Below are 16,727 nucleotides of genomic sequence, written 5' to 3'. Positions count from 1 at the left end.
GCCTGCCGGCCTTGTCACTGCGTGCAGGTCACCTTCCTGGTTGCCTGGTCGTTTTTTGTTGGAACCTGGACATTTTGGATGAAAATTAAAAACCCTGGGTGCTGACGCCGCCTCGGGGGCTTGTCCTAGCTGCTTCCTGAGCAAGAGCAGCCGGTCTCTCGGAGAGGGGGGGAGTCAGGCCCTGGGAGGCGGGGGGGGGGGGGGGGGGCGGCGCCCGCAGGCTCCTGCCCTGCGGCCCAGGGCGGTGGCCGTCCCAGTCCCGCGTTACTGTGCGGCTCTCCGCCTCAGGCACAGGGACAACGTGTCTCAGAAAGACACAGGAGCCATCAGCCATCGGGAAATATCGAAACCACGGGACCCTGACGACGACGAGCCTCGCGCGCTGGGCCTTGACGCCACCAGGCCGCAGGGAAACGCACCTGGAGGCCGCGCGCGACGGCGGCCAGAGACCCACCCCAGTCAGGGAGGCCCGGCCCCACGGGGCTGGGGGGCTGCGCGGGCAGCTCACTCCGCCCTCACGCTGGGCGTGTGTCCGGGACCCGAAGAGCAAGGGAAGGACTCAGTGCAGCCCCAGGAGGGTGGCGAGAGACCCGCCCCAGGGGTCAGAGGGGTGCACAGGGGCTGCTCCAGGACAGAACGTTCTCTGAACAGAAAGGGAGGGCAGCTGCGGTCGCTGGTGGCTAAGGGCAGAGAGGCAACGTGGGTCCAGGGCCCCCCGAGCGCCCTGGCGGTGCGTCGGCAGCCCGGCGGCGCAGGGGCTGCGGCCGTCTCTCATGGTGCAAAGGCAGCCCTGTCCGAGCATACTGGCGGCCCCAAGTGGCAGACGGCAGTCTGTGTGTCCTCGATGGATCTCTCGGGGACCTCATGGGTGCTGCCTGTCCCGCTGCTCCCCCCCGCCCCCGGCTCTGCAAGGCTCACCCTGCTCCCTCACCTGCCCTGGCCTCGGTGTCACCAGCTTCAGAAAACCACCTCTGGCTGCAGCTGTCCGCCTGTGCACGTGACAGGCTTGGGTCCCCTGTGCCGGTGCCTGGTGGCTCCCTCCCTGGCCCCCAACCCTGTGCACCGGGAGCCCCTTCTCGGCTCGCATGGGTGTAGGCCGGTGGCCATGCCTGCTGTCCCCCGCAGCCTGTGCTGGCAGCACTCCAGGGGAAGACGGGGGGCACCCGTTCTCTTCCAGCCTCAGGCGGCCCAACTCCACGACACCCTGGTCCAGCGCAGGGACAGTGAGCGGCCTCTCGAGTCCCCAGCCGAGGGCCCCCCACTCACTTCAGCCTGGACAGGGGGGAACCTCCCTGACGGCTAAGCTCACCCCCTGATCAACCCCTAAGTCAGGGGTGCACACCCAACTAGCTGCACTTCAGGACCCGCTCTGTGCCCGCCTGGCGACAGGCCCTGAGCCAGCCACAGTGGCCCCTGCGTGTGCACACGAGGTACTGTCCTGGGGGTGGCAGAGAGGCCGGGTGGCCAGAACGATGGGCCACTGGTCTGTCTAGAGGAAGCGCACAGGGCAGAGGCGCAGGGCCGTCCCTGTCCACAGCTGACAGGTGGGCGTGGGCAGGGGGTGGCGCGGGGTCACGGCAGAGCCTGGGACGCCTCCCCGTGTTGAACACCAAAGTGAAAGGTTTATTGCCCACAGGAGGCCCCGTGCCGCTCAGAGCTGCTGGCCAGCCCCGTGGCCAAGGCTGTGCGCTGGGTCTGTCCGTGGCGGGGGCTCCTCGCCCGCCCGGGGTCCACAGCCAGGCCTCCGGGGCCTGGCCCGCACGGGGCAGGTCACTTGGCCAGCTCCTTGGCCACTGCCTTCCGGATCTTGTCCTTGAGGTAGGCGCCCTTCTGCCACTCAGACTTGAGCTCCAGCCACTCGTAGTACGGGACCTGGGGGTGAGGGGGCATCCGCTTGGCCCCCAAATCCCGGAGGTGCGGGGACTGGGGCCGGGGACCACGCGTGCTTGTTGGGGTTCAGAACTGTGTGGGGCTGGAAGCAGCCTTTTAACTTTAATTTGAATTCGAATAATTAAGCGTTGTTTAAAGAAAAACACCCAAAGACGACACTGAGACAGCACCCCTGTGTGGCCCACACAGAGGGGCGGCGGCCCAGCCCTTCCCAGGCTGCCCTCCTGGGGGGCGGGCGAGGGCGCTGAGCGCCACCGTGCAGGCCTGGGCACCCTCGGCCAGGCAGGCGGCAGCCGCCCCCCCAGCCACACCCCCGCCTGCCCAACAGGCACTCACGTCCACCACCAGGAAGCCAGCGGCCAGCACGTGGCGCCGGGCCAGCGCGAAACGCCCCAGCAGGTCCTTGCTCCGGCTGTTGAAGTTGGGGAACTCCCAGCGCAGGAAGGCCAGCCTGGGGGGAGGGGCACAGGTGCTGGCCACTGTCCCGCCCTCGCAGGGAAAGGCATTGCCAGACAAGAGCCAAGGGACGGCCCAGGAACCGAGCGCCCTACCTCTTGGTGCCAGCGGGCAGCGGCTGGCCCTCCGAGGGCGGGGCCCGATGAGGGGCCGCGAAGCCCTTCAGGGGCAGGAACTGGCCGTCGGCGTCCAGCAGCACCTCGGCATCTGGGGGGGCGGGGCGAGAGCCGGAATGTCTGGGGCCCCCCCGGGGAGGGCTCTGGGCCGCGGGGAGCCCGGGGCGGAGCGGACTGTGGGGGAGACTCACCCAGAACCCAGCCGTACTGCGTGTTCACCATGAAGAGGCCCCTGTCTGCGCTCCCCAGCAGACCCCTCAGGGCCCCCTGCAGCTCCTTCTGCAGGGGTGTGGCCTTCCTGTCTGGGGCCGAGGGCCTGGGGACCACGGCGGAGGCTGGCAGCAGGGGGCCCGTGTACTCGGGGTGCTCCAGCTGGGCAGTGGCATTGATGTGGAGCAGCTTCAGGAAGGTACTGTGGCCCTTCGGGGACCTGTCCTCTAAGGGAAGAGGTGCAGCGTGGAGGGAGGGTTAGGGTCAGGGCCGGGAGGACCAGGCGGGGAGGCTGCAGGGCCCCCACCGGAGTCCCGTGCGGGACTCTGGGTCTTGAGAGACGGCTGCCCCCAGGGATGGGTGGAGCAGCAAACAGGGTGGGGGAAGCCCCGGCCTGGGACCTGGGGGCCCTGACCCCCGGGCGGCGCCGGCCGACCCACCAGGCAGCGACATCGCTGCCACAGCAGCGGCGCTGGGGGCGGCCCGTGCAGGAGAGAGGAACGTGTGCTGCTCACCTAGGAACTGGGCGTGGAACTCGGGGCGGAGCACGGCCCGCAGCTCGGCCTCGCGGGCCTGCTGCAGCACGCACAGGGCCCACAGCACGTCCACCTGCTGCGCTGGGTCCAGGTCCGCCAGCTGGCCCCCCAGCTTCTCGTGCACCTGGGGGACGGGGGCGCGTGGGGCTCTGCTCAGCAGGTGCGGGCACCCTGGCCACCGGCTGGCGCTGCCTCCTGCCCTGGCCACGCCTGGCCGCGGTGGGCACGGGCAGCCCCAACTGAGGCCCCCGGGTCGGGCTGGGCCCCCTGGGGAAGGTGCTGTCTGGGCTGGAGGACGTCCACCTGGGCTCCCTGCTGTCTGCTGGCAGGGCCCGCGGCACCGAAGCCACGGCTCCAGTAGCATGGCATGTGCGCCCCAGGATGGGGGCGGGGTGGGTGTTTCTGGCTCCAGGGACTGGAGAGCACAAGGGGAGGCAGCAGTTCCGGTGGCCCCCACCCGCACCGGGGCCCTGCCAGTGGGGCCCTGCGGCGGACCTCCGAGGTGCACTAAGAGGGTGATGGGGAGAGGCCTCCTTGACCTGACGCGGCCCCGGCCACACAGCTGACCTGCTGGAATTCTGAGTGTTGCCGCCAGACAACCCCTGGGAGGCTGGGTTCCAGCCGGCTGCCTCTGCCCCCGCCCCGGCCGGCCTCCCTCCTCCCTAACCCTGCGCCCGCCCCGCCTGCAGGGAGAACGGGCCACTGCACCAGGCTGAAGAACGGCTCCTCTTGTTCTGGACGGAAGTTCAGGCGCGCGAAGGCCAGGAGCATGTTGCAGAGGTGCGGCACAGTGATGCTCTGGGCTCTGCTCACGACGTGCTAGGGACAAAAGGGCGGAGGAGCAAGATGAGGATGCCCCGTGCACACTGCAACCCCAGCAGTGACCCCCTTGGGGGCCTGGGACCCTCAGATGCCGCATGTAACCCTGAGCAGACGCCACCTTTGCCTGACGCCGTCTGGAGCAGGGCCGAGGGGGGCCCAGCCTCGCTGCCTGCACGGCTCCCAGACGGCCACCAAAGACCGAGCGACGGCAGAAAATTGCAGACACCTCGTTCTCTCCCCCCGACACGTCTCTCCAAACAGACTGGCCAGAGCAGGGCCCTTGCCTGTGCGCCGGGGGCGTCTCCAGCCGCTGGGCCTCCCCGACGGACCCACAAGCCCGGCCTCAGGTGCGTACCCCGCTCACCTGGGCAAAGGCCTCAAACAGGGGCAGGTTGAGCCACTTGAGGAAGGCAAAGGACTTGGCGCAACGGGCCACCTCGCCCGACGCGAGGCTGGGCGTGTGCGGCAGCAGGTCGGCGGCCAGGCGCTGGAACACCTGCGTCTGGTGGAAGCCGAGTTTGCCTTCGGGACAGAGCAGACCCTGGGGTTCACCCGGTGGCCCACCCCGAGCCCCCCACCCCGCCTCCAGGCCCAGGCTCTTGGTGTCTGTAACCACCTCTATCCCTGGGGCCCAGCAGGGGACCAGGGCCCGCGAGTCACAGTGTTCCTGCGGCGGCCGGCGGGCCGGAGCCACCCCAAGTCGCCCCCGGGCCGGGGCTCACCGTAGGCGTAGGCCACGTCCAGGAGGGCGCCTTTGCTCAGGGGGAAGGGCTTCTGCACCAGGTGGTATGAGATGGCCCGCAGCAGGGGCACCGACCGCCGGTTCTGCGCCGCCAGCGCCACCAGCACCTTCCGCAGCTCGTCAGGGCCGAACTGCTCCACCAGCTCCAGGCACTGTCAACCACAGCCGGCAGGGTCAGCGCGGCGGCCCGGGCAGTGCGGCCCCTGCGAGACAGCAACTGGGCCTGAGCGCACCGACCCCGGGCCCGCTGAGCGGCCACACTCGCCCCGGGGCCGAGGGGCTTGCGGAGGCCAACCCCCCGACTGCGGGCGCCGCCTCGCTGAGCAGCCCCCGTGCGGGCTGGGCCTCGCGCGGGGAGCCGGGCGCAGGGGCCGTGTGGGAGGAGGATGGGGGACGGGGGCCAGGCCCACACTCCTCGCGGTGCCCCCCCGCCCCAGTACCTTGTCCTCCAGGCGGGTCATCAGCGACTCCGAGAGGTGCCCTGTCTTCGTCATGATGGCTACCAGTGTGCGGCTGTCCTCGATTTCCGCCCAGCGCCGCTCCAGGTGCACCAGCAGCTCCGCCAGCAGCTCCTGGGAGCCCCGCTCCTGCATGTGGGCGGCGCTGGTCTCGGCCAGGAAGGCCAGGTGCTTGTACCTGAGCCTGCGCAGGCGCCAGCGCACCTCCTGCTCCACCGACGGCAGCTCCTTGGAGGCGGCTGGCAGCTCCAGAGCGTAGAGGCTCCGGAGCAGCTTCACGAGGGTCCCGTGCCAGACCGCGGCTATCTAGGGGGAACACAGGCAAGGTCACCCTGGGACCCCGGGGTGGGCCTGTGCGCTGAGCCGGCTGTCCAGCCCCCGTCACCGGCAGCGAGAGCGGGGGGCAGCGAGGCCGTCCAGGAGCCTTCCTCACTCGCCTGCCTCCGCAGGCTCCTGGCAGGGGGCTTCTATAACAAGCTCGTTCTCTGCTGACGACGACTGTTAGCTGTTAAAATTCCCCCCGGGTCTGAAACTGCTCGGGGAGGCCCTCTGCACGGAGCCCCGTCACCCACACCCCCAGGCTCTGAGGGGCGAGCAGCTGCCGCCGCCGCCGCCGCCAGCCCCGCCGAGACGCAGGCGTTTCTGGGTGCGCCTGCACGCGCCAGGGACCAGCCTCCCTCAGGCGCCCCCGCCCCATCACACAGCATTTCCCCAAGGTCTGTGCGTGAACGGCAGACCCGGACCCTGCCCTGGGGGGTCGGAAACCAGCCGGGCCCTTCGCGCCACAGTGCCTCCCTTCTGCTCGGTCCCTGGCCTGCTGTCTGAGCCGGGTGGTGGCACTGCGCCCCGCAGGGTGTGCTTCCAGGCCTCAGAGAGGCGCGGGGTCGCCCGGGAGCCGACGGCCGAGGCCCCGCCGTCACGGAAGGCGGGCAGGGCCCTCACTGCTGGTGGAGCGAGGCTCCTGGTCCCAGCTGTGGGACCGGCTGGCGGGGGGGGGGGGGGGGGGGTGAAGAAAGGGAGGAACAACCGAGGCCACACGCAGGAGGTGAGCAGGGAAACTGAGCGCGAAGGGCCAGGGGAGGAAGGAATAATTGAATGTCACGGGCAACACCTGCGCCTCCTTACACTGCAAGTGCTTTGTTTCCAGTTTGTTACTGGCTTATACTTTGTTACAATATTCAGGCTCCCCAAATTTGCTTCTGTTGTGTCTATATTCAATAAATACCTAAAATTACAGCCTGAAAACAAGCGAGCCCCTAACTTAGGTGACCTTTATGAACTCCCTCCTCCCTTGCCTCCGCTCTGAGCCTTTGAGGGGCCGGCTGGCTGGACAACGCCCCTGCCCTCCACCAGTTTCTGGGCTCCCCCCACCGGCCGCCCCACATCCCCTCCAGCCTCACGGTGTGCTGCCACCTGCCAGGCCTGTGGGGGAGGGGTACGGCGGCCAGCAGCAGCAGGCTGGCCCCCTGTGCCTGTTTGCTGTGGGGACAGCAACAGCCCCCACCGAGGCAGCCCGGAGCGCTCACAGAGAGGAAGGCCCAGAAAGCACGTTGGAACCCGCAGAGCGGCCGCCTCGGCCCCCAGCGTCCTGCCCGAGGCTCTGGGCCGCACCTGACTGTTGACGAGATGGAGGAGCTGCTGAAAGCGCGCGTCCTCCATGAGCGAGGCTTTGTCCTCCGGCTTCTCGGACAGCAGGCGGGAGAGCTGGATGAGCGCGAGGGCCGCGTGGTTCTGGTGCAGGTGGTGGCCGCCCGTGAGCAGCCCCAGGAGCTCCTCCGGCCGAGTGGCCTTCTCGATGAGCTCGTCCACCTCCTGGCGCTCTGGGCGGGGGGTGAACGCCTGCTCCTTCTCCGCGTGCTGGGACAGGGCGCCCGGGACCTGGGAACTGGGCGAGGCGGCTGAGGAGGTCAGAGTCCTGCGGGCTGCCCTGGCCAGCCGCAGCCGGCCGGCGGGAGGGCCCGCGGGGGCCAGGCGGGCGGCCTCCCTCAGGAGGCACGTGCACCGCTTCACCAGGCGAGCTGCCATGACGGCCGGGGCGGCAGGGAGGCGACACTCCCGGCAAGTAACCTCAGGGCCCTGGAGACAGAGAGAGAGAGCAGGGGCTGGCAGGGGGCGCCGCACAAGCACAAGGCAGTGTGGCGGAGGGCGTGGAATCGCAGCTGCGCGCTCCACCCGCCAGCCCACACCTCCGACCGTTCACACGCAGGCACGCGGGTCGGCGTGTTCTTCTCCCCAGTATAGGAGGGTACCCAGGCGTCCCGGCTCGGGGGCAATGGGGGGCGGGGCGCTGGCTGGGGTGTCACGGGGGTGGGGGGTCGGTGGCAGCTCAATAGCCCAGGAGTCTCTGCTGCAGGGCCCAGGCAACTTCGTTTTGAAATGTTAAGACTCCTCAGGATCAAGAATTAATTGAGAGACACAACGGGACAGGGTATTTCCAATCAGAGGGCTCCTCAAAGCCCCTGAACACACGCTCGACATCCTGCAGCTCCTGCGGGTGCATTTTAACACTCAAACCCCGAATGGGCTCCCCCAAATCAGCACCGACCCACTGAGCACACACGCACTAATTCCTAAGAAGAAAACGCCTGCACCAAGCACAGAGGACATGTTGCACGTGGCTCAGGCCTTTCTTCCTCCTCCCGGCCCGCGCCTCCTTCTCACCAGGCCTGGGGGGCAGGGCCCGCTGTCCGGCCCTCACCTTCCGCCACAGGGCCCAGAAAGTCGCCCTCCCCTTCCCAAACCCAGACCGTTTTCCTTCCCCGAGAAGTTGCCCCATATCCCTACGACGCTGCTTGGCCCGGATCTGCCTGTCAATCTTGCTCCCCGGGGTCATCAAATGACCCGGGTGAGCCGCGTGACCGAGGCACGGTGAAATGTTAACTCGGCCTCCCTCCCGCCAAAGCCAGGGCGAGTCTGATCTTTGGATTCCCAGAACGCAAGCGGGTTACTGCCAAAAAGCTCGGCCCGACTCCACCTACAGCAAGGGGCGCCGAAGCAGGGAGTCCCGGCCCGGGGCGGCAGCCGGCCCGTGCGGTAGCAGCGGGCAAGACAGCCCTAGGAGGCGCGGAGGGAAACGAGGACCTACGCCGGCAGCGTGTCAGCGCCCCCCAGAGCGGAGCGGGCGCCCAGGCCCGTCTGCGGCTGCGGGCGCAGACGGGCCTGGGCTCCGCACTCCCGGTCCCCGCTGCCCCGGCCCCGCGCGTCCCAGGGCGCCCGTCCTGCCTCCTCTCCCAGCCGCAGGCCCCACGCTCTGCAGCCCCCTCCCCGCAGCCCAGAGACGTACCCCGCGGCCCCCGTCAGCATCGCCGCTGACCTCCACGCGTCCCGCACCGTCCTCGGTCCACGCCGCGCGGCGCGCTCGTACGTCACTGGAGCGCCGCCGGAAGCGAGGCTCCCCGCAAGTCTCCCTGACAAAAGCCACGCCCACTGCCCTTTTCCGTTCAGGTGCCATCTTTGTTGCGGTCATACGGCCGGAAGTGACTCGGACTGCGCCTTTCCGGCCGGTTGCCATCTTTATTGAGGGCAGTGGAGCGCGAGCTAGGGGACGGCAGTTTAGGAAACTGGGAGGGGAAATGAGTATAGAGTGCAGAATGGAACGTTGGAAGGCCAGTGCTCCTGGGCGAGGAATGGACCTGCCCGGGGCGGGGCCGCCACCTGCAGACCTCGGGCGCGGGCAGTGGCCGCTCCAGCCGGGGGTCGTCCTGCGGAAACCCGCGCACAACTTGCCGGCATTTTGCAATTAAAAAAAAAGTGAAAGAACCCTGAGATTTTATGTGCCATCTTTGACTTTTAAGTATTGACATTTAATTATAACATAAAGCGCGGGGTAAGCCAAGCAAAACGTATCTGACGTCGATGTGTGGACCTGGTTAATTTCTCTTCCTGCAGACATTTTTATTTTTCATGGAATTAATAATTATCTTGTGTTTTTGTTTAAGACTTCATATCTTTATCACAAATTCTACCCTAAATTGTCTAAATCTCTCAAGATGCTCCACACATCAGATACGTCACAGTTTAACCTCCCCGAAGCCCTCCCTGAGCCTCAGCCCCGCACCGTCCGCTTTCTGGGCCAGCTGCCGTTTTTATCTTTGTTATCCTGGTTCTCGCTGGTGCCCGAGTTTGGCTGGAGCACACCCTCCAGGAGCTCGATGAGAAAGGATGAACAAGGAAGTTTAAAGACCTGGCAGGTCTAACATGTCCGAGAGCCTCCCACTTTACTGATAGCTTGGCTGTGTGTGGTTAGAAATCATTTCCTGATTTGAAGGCTTCCTCCACGGACCCCTAGCTTTCTAGTTTCTTGTGTTTCTCATGAGGAGTCCAAAAGCTCTATGTGACAAGTTCATTCACCTGATGGTCTGCCCTTCCTCCCTCCGTCCCTCCCTTCTTTCCCGCCTTCGGTTTGTACTTTCCTTCTCCCTTCCTGATTCCATTTCTTTTTTGGTTAATTTCTAGAAGTGTGTATATTCTCCTCATTCCAGGATTCTGCTATAAAGAACCCCAGAAAGCTCCCTCCCCCCTTTTACCCTATGAGGATGCAGTGAGAAGTCTGCAGTATGGAGAGGTTCTTACCCCACCCTGCTGGCACCCTAATCGTAGACTTCCAGGCTCCAGAACTGTGAGGAAGAGATTTCTGTTCTTTATGAGTCACTGAATTTATTTATTTACTTTTAAAAAGATTTTATTTAATTTTAGAGATGGGGAAGAGAGAGAAACATCAATGTGTGGTTGCCTCCTGTGCACCCCCCACCGGGGACCTGGCCCACAACCCAGGCGTGTTCCCTGACTGGGAATCGAACCAGCGACCCCTTGGTTCTCAGGCTGGTGTTCAATCCACTGAGCCACACCAGCCAGGGCCTATGTTTTGGTTATGTTATCAAAGCCCGAACAGACTAAGATACCATATAAGCCAGCAATCATGCTCCTTGCTATTCACCAAGAGGAGTAGAAACCTGAGGTCCACATAGAAATCTGCACAGGGATGTTTATAGCAGCTTCATTTAAAGTCGCCCAAACTTGGAAGCAACCAAGACGTCTTTCAGTTGGTGAGCGGATAAACACGCCGCGCGTGGCTCCCTGTGTGTGGACGCAGAGCTCAGCGCTCCTTGGGGAGCCCTGACTGTCCCCCGGGATGTTCTGCCGGCCCACGCACAGCGACCCTGTCTGAGGCCGGGTCCCACAGACTGTCCGAGCTGCGCAGCCTCACCTGGCACCAAGCCCGTGATGCACGGAGCCCAGCTGTGGTCCTCAGCAGGTTCAGGGAGCCCGCGGAGCCCGCGCTGGTCCTGGTGCCCCCGGGGACCCTCCCTGCGCACTCCGAGCGCTGTGACAGGGAAACCAGCCGCGGCCCCACTGCCCTCACTGGAGACGGAGGCCCAGGAGGGGCACGGCCGCCCCTCGTTCGCACTCCTGCCCTGTTTGGGAACCGCAGCCACGGTCACTCCTTCAGGCTCTCCCCGCCCTCCCTTCTCAGACCTTTTTCCTTGGAAGGCCTGCGGCTGCCCTGTGTCCTCTGTCTCAGAAACGCGTGTGCGGTTTTGGGAGGCCATGGTTCACTGGTCAGCCTGGGCTGGGAATTCGCCTGGGGACAGGCCATCACTCTGAAGGGAGGCCACGCCCCGTCTCCCAGGTTCGTGGGAGGCAGGAGCCCAAGTCCGGGCCCAGGCCTAGGTTGGTGGTGAAGGTGTGAGAATCCTGTTTCCTCCCGGTGAGGCCGTGAGCCCACCCGGTGGAGAGGCCGATGGCCCTGAGCCCCTGGCAGGCTCTGCTCTGCCCCTGCCCCCACGCCCAGCGACGCCCGGACAGCCGCCAGACGCCGGGGCCTGCGCGCTTCCCGCCGGGCAGCTGCCCAGGACAGGCAGCAGGGGTAGCCTGTAGGTGGCCCTTTTTTTTTTTTCTTTTTTAAAATCAACCAGTTGGCTCACACATGCGCCCCGACTGGGGACCTGTCCTGAAACCTGGGCATGTGCCCTGACCAGGATTCAAACCGGCGACTCTTCGGTCTGCGGGACGGTGCCCAACCCACTGAGCCCCACCAGTCGGGACACGTGGCACATTGTAAGGACCACTGCTGTGCTGTGCTGTAGGAATAAATAGTCCTCCCAATCGTCAGAAACCATTGCCAGGGGCCTTTTGCCCCCACTGTGCGGCAGGGACACGGGTGGAGTGGCTGGCCAGTTACCCAGCCCGTGAGCGTCCAGGCCTGACCGCTGACCCAGGCTTCAGGCCGCTCTCTGCTCTTGGCATCCAGAGAGACTCACCTGAAGTCAGCGTTTGGCCCTGGACACATGAGCCCTTGTTTACCTATTCCTGTCATATTGGGGCAAAAATGACCAGCTTTTGAGCACCGGTGCGCGAAAGGCCTCTGGCATATGTAATCTTATTTAGTGAAGAGATGATGCCCAAACCATAACGCAGGAACCCAGAGACCCCGGAAGGACCACCCTGCGCCAGGTCGCAGGCCGCCTCCTGGCAGGGACCCTCTCCTTCCGTCCCCGCTGCGTCTCCGGTTCTGAGAGAGGGCTTGTCCCCTGCTCCATCGGGGAACAAGCCTGGCCCAGGGCAAGCGCAGTCAGCACCGGGAGCCCACGCAGGCAGCTGCGCTGAACACTCTCTGACAGTCTGCATGGAGCTGCCGACTTCCCTTTGATTCATGAGCGGAGGACACAGAAGTGGGGGGCTCGGGGGCTCCACGTTCACTCCCTAAAACCCCGAGCCCCTACTGTGCGTGTGGCTCGGTGCTGGGTGCCAGGCAGGCGGGCCACCCTCCGTCGGCCGCCACACACAGCCGCGGGTGCGTCCTGCGCGAGTCTCACTGCTCCCTGCTCCCCCGCCTTCCTGCTTGCGGCGCCGTCCTGAGAGGGAGTCTGGCCCTCGAGGAGGTCCTCATCCCCCATCTTTGGTTTAGTTAAACAGAAACGGGGCTTCCGGCCGTGGCTGGGGAATGGCTGCCGCGAGTGGCTGCCAAGCCCGTGGACATGACTTAGTCCGGAGGCCTGGGGGCTGCCGCGCAGGTGTGTGTGTGCGGGAGCCCTCCTGTGGCTGCAGCGGTGCCTCGGTGGGGACAGAGCGTCAGTTCGGAAGATGGGAAGTTCTAGGGGTGGATGGCGGCGATGATGGCACAACCATGGGAATGTGCTCAGTGCCACTGAGCTGTACACAGACCCATGGTTAGGATGGTGCATTTTAACTTACGTGCATTTTGTGAGATTTATAACAATAACGCTGGAACAATGAGATTTGAGTCCTGACCTCGAGTGGCTGGGTAACAGCTGAGGGCCAGAGCCCCTCCCGGGCGCCGGGTGGAGCTCTCTGTCACCCCTTCTGTGGAGACAGACGGCGGCCACTTTTGGCGTCTGGGTCACGGAGGATGGAGAGACAACCGCCACGCCTATCGGTAGGGGGCGCCACGGATCCGCACACCCGCCGGCCGCGCCGCCCGCGGGCTCTGCGGCCTCGAGCTACGCTGCTGGCGGACGGGTCGAGCGCTCGGCAGCCGTCTCCTTGGAGAATAACCTGCTTTGGCCTCGGGAAAGTGACCTTTAAAAACTGTTTTAAAGTAAGAAGAATTGTAAACAAATGCCGCGATGAGAGTGCGTCTGTCGGGGCTGGATCGAGGGGGGGCAAGCCCCGCGGTAACCCCCCCAGGCCTGTGAACGGGGGCGGGCCGGGGCGGCTGCGCAGGAGCTCGGGCCACCGCTGGGGGCGCACGCGGGCCGCGCCGCGCCGCGCAGGAGCCGGTCGGGCAGGTGCGCGCACACTCGGCGGTGGGTCGCGGCCGCCCCGTCCCCGGCGGGCGGGCGCGCGGGCGCAGGCACAGGGGGTGCTGCTTCCTTCTGGGTCGCGGGCCAACCCTGTGGGGTCCGGCCGCGGGCGCCGCGCCCTCCCCGCAACCCCGCGGCCCCTGGTGACCCCTGTGACCGGGTCTCCGATGACCTCTGGCGGGCCGGCGGGCCACGCTCGGGAGGGGAGCGGCCGGGCTGACGCCCTCGGGCTGGGCGCCCTCGAAGCGCGCGCCCGCGGCGCCCGTCCCGGAAGTTCGCCGGTTCCCGCAGGGCGGCGCCCGGGGGCTCGGGGCGGCCTCTTCCCGAGCTGGTGGTTCGCGCCGCCCTCGCCCCCGCTGCCTCTCGGGAGCCCCTGCGGTCCGCGCGGCCGCGCATTCGGCGTGTTCTCGGAGGGCGCCGCCCGGCCCTCCCTCGCCGCCACGCGGGGCCTCCAGTTGCCTCTCACGAAGACCTGGCGAACCCTGGCGCGCCCGTGTCCCCTGCCGTCGCCGTTTCCGCGGCGGTCCGTTCCCCGCACTGGTCCGGGCTTCCGCCGCTGGGATTGTCCTGCAGTGTGCGTTTCTCATAGTGCAGACCGCGGGGGACGCCTTCTGGCTGAAGCAGCCTTTTTTTTTTTTTTTTTTTAAATTTTTAGAGAGAGAAAGAGAGGGAGAGAAACATCGATTGGTTTCTCGTAGGTGCCCGACGGGGGCCGAACCCGAAGCCCAGGCCTGTGCCCCGCCCGGGAAGCCCACCTTCCACCTTTCAGGGCTACACGCCCAAGGCGCCGAGCCGCGCGCGTCAGGGCAAGGGGTCTCCATTTCGCCTCCATTGCTGAAAGCCATCCTCTTTGAGGAAAGAGTTCTAGGTCGACAGGTGTTTTTCTTCAAGCGTTACCCGTGTTTCTTCACTGTCTTCCCACCCCGCCCTCCGGCCACCCTCCCGCCTCCCTGGGTGGCTCTCCCTTCTCCAGATGCTGGGAGGACTTTCACTTCTTCAGTGGTTTTGGGTAACGCGGGGCCATGATGCTTCTTGTGACGGGGGTTCACGGGGCCTCTGCCGTCTGTCACAGTGGGGCCTCGGGAGCCTGTGCGGATGGCGAGGAGAGGATTTTGGGACAGTGACTCTGGGGAGCCTGAGACGGCCCCGGCCCAAGAGCAGGGGCCCCCACGGGCGTGGCGGGGCGCGTCTCTTGCGGAGGTTCCACTCTCGCTGTGGCCTTCCCCTGCCCAGGGGGCACTTCTCTAACGCCCCGGCTTCCCGGCCTTCGTGTTTGCAGAGCGGCCGCCCACGGTGGCTTTCCATCCCACCGAACCCGAGTCCTGGGCGTGGAGGGGGTTGGATGCTCACCGAGGCGTCGGGGCGCTGCAAGGAGAGGGGGGAGCAGTTGGGCCTCTGGGCTTTCCGGGGAGGGGGGGCGCCCCGGCGGAGGGACCCGGGGACCGTGGGGCTTGCTGAGGCCTCCGCACAGCATCAGCGGCTTCTCAACAGGCCACGATTCGGCTCCGTATGCTCTGCGTCCATCCGAGCCATTGCCTGCGCTAATAATACCACGAGCAACGAGTGTTTGGTTGTGGGGGTGTAGGGCGAGGAAACCCTAATTATAGGATTCTCCGGGGGAGCCGGGAACATGGGAGTCATGGATACCACCCGAGTCGACGTGGGATCCACTTGGGGCTTTAGTTTCCACACTCGGTGTGACCGTGGATTTACATAATGAATGTTTGTCAAGGGTTTCAAGTTACGGCTTCTATAGGCTTCCAGCTTCTCGAGAAAGAAGACAGATCTGTGGAGTTTCGGAATTTCATAGCCACGTGGGCCAGCCTCCATGGACAACCGGCCGCCGCGGGAAGGGGCCTCACTGACGTGCGCTGTTCGAAACCTCTGGAGCGGCCTCGGAATTCCCGAGCGGTCGAGTGACCGTGCGGGCCGTTGGCTTTAAAGTGCACTCTGGCACAGAACGCGCAGAAGGGAAGCAGGTTAAACGGCCTGGGTCAGAGCCAAAGTTCTGCCACGTCGACTGAGAACAGTGAGGCCCCGGGCCTGGCTGGAGGGCACCGGTGTCGCCCGCCCGGCAGATGCAGACGAAGGCAGCCAGACAGGCCTCTGAGAGGTGCGGGGGGTGGGGGTGGGGGGTGGGCTGCTTTAGGACCCAAGGCCTGAAGATTAATTCAGCGACAGGGGTCTTGCACCCCCGCCCCCGATGGAGAAACATGACCCAGGCCCGCGTCCGGCAGCGGCAGCGGAAGGCAGCCGGTGGTGCATTTCTTCCCCGGAGTGATAGACAGCTCTTCTATCTAGAGAGGACACCTGCAGCGGCAGCTTGTCAGGAGCCCCCGGGGGTGAGGGGGGAAGCCCTCCCTCCCCTTGCCACCGAGACGCGCTGCCCGCGGGCTGGCCCTGGCCGCGGAAGCCTGGGGCCGCGCGGACACCGGGCGTGGCTGGCTGCGTGTGCCGCGGCTCAGTGACGGCCTCGGTGAGCCTCACCTGCACCTGCCGCGGTCCAGGTAGCGTGTCATCAGGGGTGACAGACACACAGACCCACGAGCAAGCACAGAGCCCAGGCAGGCCCACAGGGTGAGCGGATGGGTCTCTCACAGAGAAGGTTGTCTTGGCTGCAACGCAGCTGTTGAGTACGTGTGTGCACAGGTAGGCAGTGAGCCTTGAGCCAAACTTGACACCTGACACAAAAATGAGCTCTAAATGGGTCATGGACTTACATGTAGAATATAAATCAACTTTTAGAAAAAAAGAAAACTTTCAGCCCTGGCTGGTGTGGCTCAGTGGACTGAGCACCGGCCTGAGAACCAAGGGTAGGATCCTCAGTCAGGGCACGTGCCTGGGCTGCAGTCCAGGTCACCAGCAGGGGGCGCGCGAGAGGTAACCACACGATGTTTCCCTCTCCTCCCTCCCTTCTCTCTAAAAATAAATAAATAAATCTTTAAATAATCAAATCAGTCATACTTGTTATTCAATGTTAATATTCTGTTTCACTTAATAGAAAAATATATACATTTGTTTACAAAACCAAAACCCTATTATAGATTTGCTTTTTCAAGTTACTATCTTTCCTTAATAAATGAAAATCAAGTTGCTTCTTGCACACTCCAGAGGATGAATGATTCCCTGATCATGGAGGTACTTTTATACTCTCATTTTATAAACAAAAATGATGTGTCCTTCAGGATTATGTTTATTGCTGGGAATTGAGGTGGTAGCAGTTTAGAAGCTTTACAAAGGATTTAAATTAATAAGAGCTTTCTCTTTGTATTAATAGTCTGCTGTTTGGACTGCATATGTGAGAAAAGGTTCTCAGTTGACAACTCAGCCAGGGACATTCGGTGTAATTTAACATCTGAATAGAAGTATATTTTCGGCGACCTCTTTGGGGACTGCTAATACCCTACGTAGGAACTTTGAGGACCACCTCTTTACCTTGTGTTCAAAATTAGAAAAACACGCAAAGTGAATCAGCCAGCTGATTTTTGATTCCTTCCATTTCCTTTCCGTTGTTAGGCCGTGCAGCTTCACCCCAGCCTGTTTGGGAAAGCAAGCGCTGGAGATGTTTGCAACAGAAGGGCTTTTGTTTGTTTTATGAATGAATTTTAAAGATAAACACGACTGGAAAAGATGGAAAAGCAGAGCAGAAAAGTTAATTCTTTAAAATATTAATGTTATGTGCATTTTATCTCAAACTTCAATACCAAGCATGATGGCAATATGGTTTTTTGCTT

At 64.0% G+C, this 16,727-nt stretch overlaps 1 protein-coding gene and 1 non-coding gene across 2 annotated transcripts; both read right to left on the bottom strand.

The window, feature by feature from the left end:
• Window positions 1-1,602: 1,602 nt before the first annotated feature.
• On the bottom strand, window positions 1,603-8,599 carry TBRG4 (transforming growth factor beta regulator 4). Its single transcript, XM_054571392.1, has 11 exons — window positions 8,514-8,599; window positions 6,842-7,306; window positions 5,213-5,536; window positions 4,753-4,924; window positions 4,395-4,552; window positions 3,917-4,027; window positions 3,188-3,332; window positions 2,654-2,899; window positions 2,442-2,553; window positions 2,227-2,341; window positions 1,603-1,872 (listed from the first exon to the last, which is right to left on the bottom strand). Exons 2-11 carry the CDS (start codon window positions 7,253-7,255, stop codon window positions 1,771-1,773), a joined length of 1,899 nt encoding a protein of 632 aa, XP_054427367.1. The 5' UTR covers window positions 7,256-7,306; window positions 8,514-8,599; the 3' UTR covers window positions 1,603-1,770.
• Window positions 4,631-4,725, bottom strand: LOC129068943 (small nucleolar RNA SNORA5). Its single transcript, XR_008528967.1, has one exon. It is a non-coding gene; the product is annotated as a small nucleolar RNA SNORA5 (small nucleolar RNA).
• Window positions 8,600-16,727: the final 8,128 nt, after the last annotated feature.

This window comes from Pteronotus mesoamericanus, unplaced genomic scaffold (assembly GCF_021234165.1).
Source record: "Pteronotus mesoamericanus isolate MK-2021 breed Mesoamerican mustached bat unplaced genomic scaffold, CSHL_Meso_final contig_220, whole genome shotgun sequence".
In the NCBI taxonomy this organism is placed as follows: Eukaryota; Metazoa; Chordata; class Mammalia; order Chiroptera; family Mormoopidae; genus Pteronotus; species Pteronotus mesoamericanus.
The sequence above is the reverse complement of the archived record's forward strand: the minus strand, read 5'-3'. Positions and strand labels throughout refer to the sequence as shown.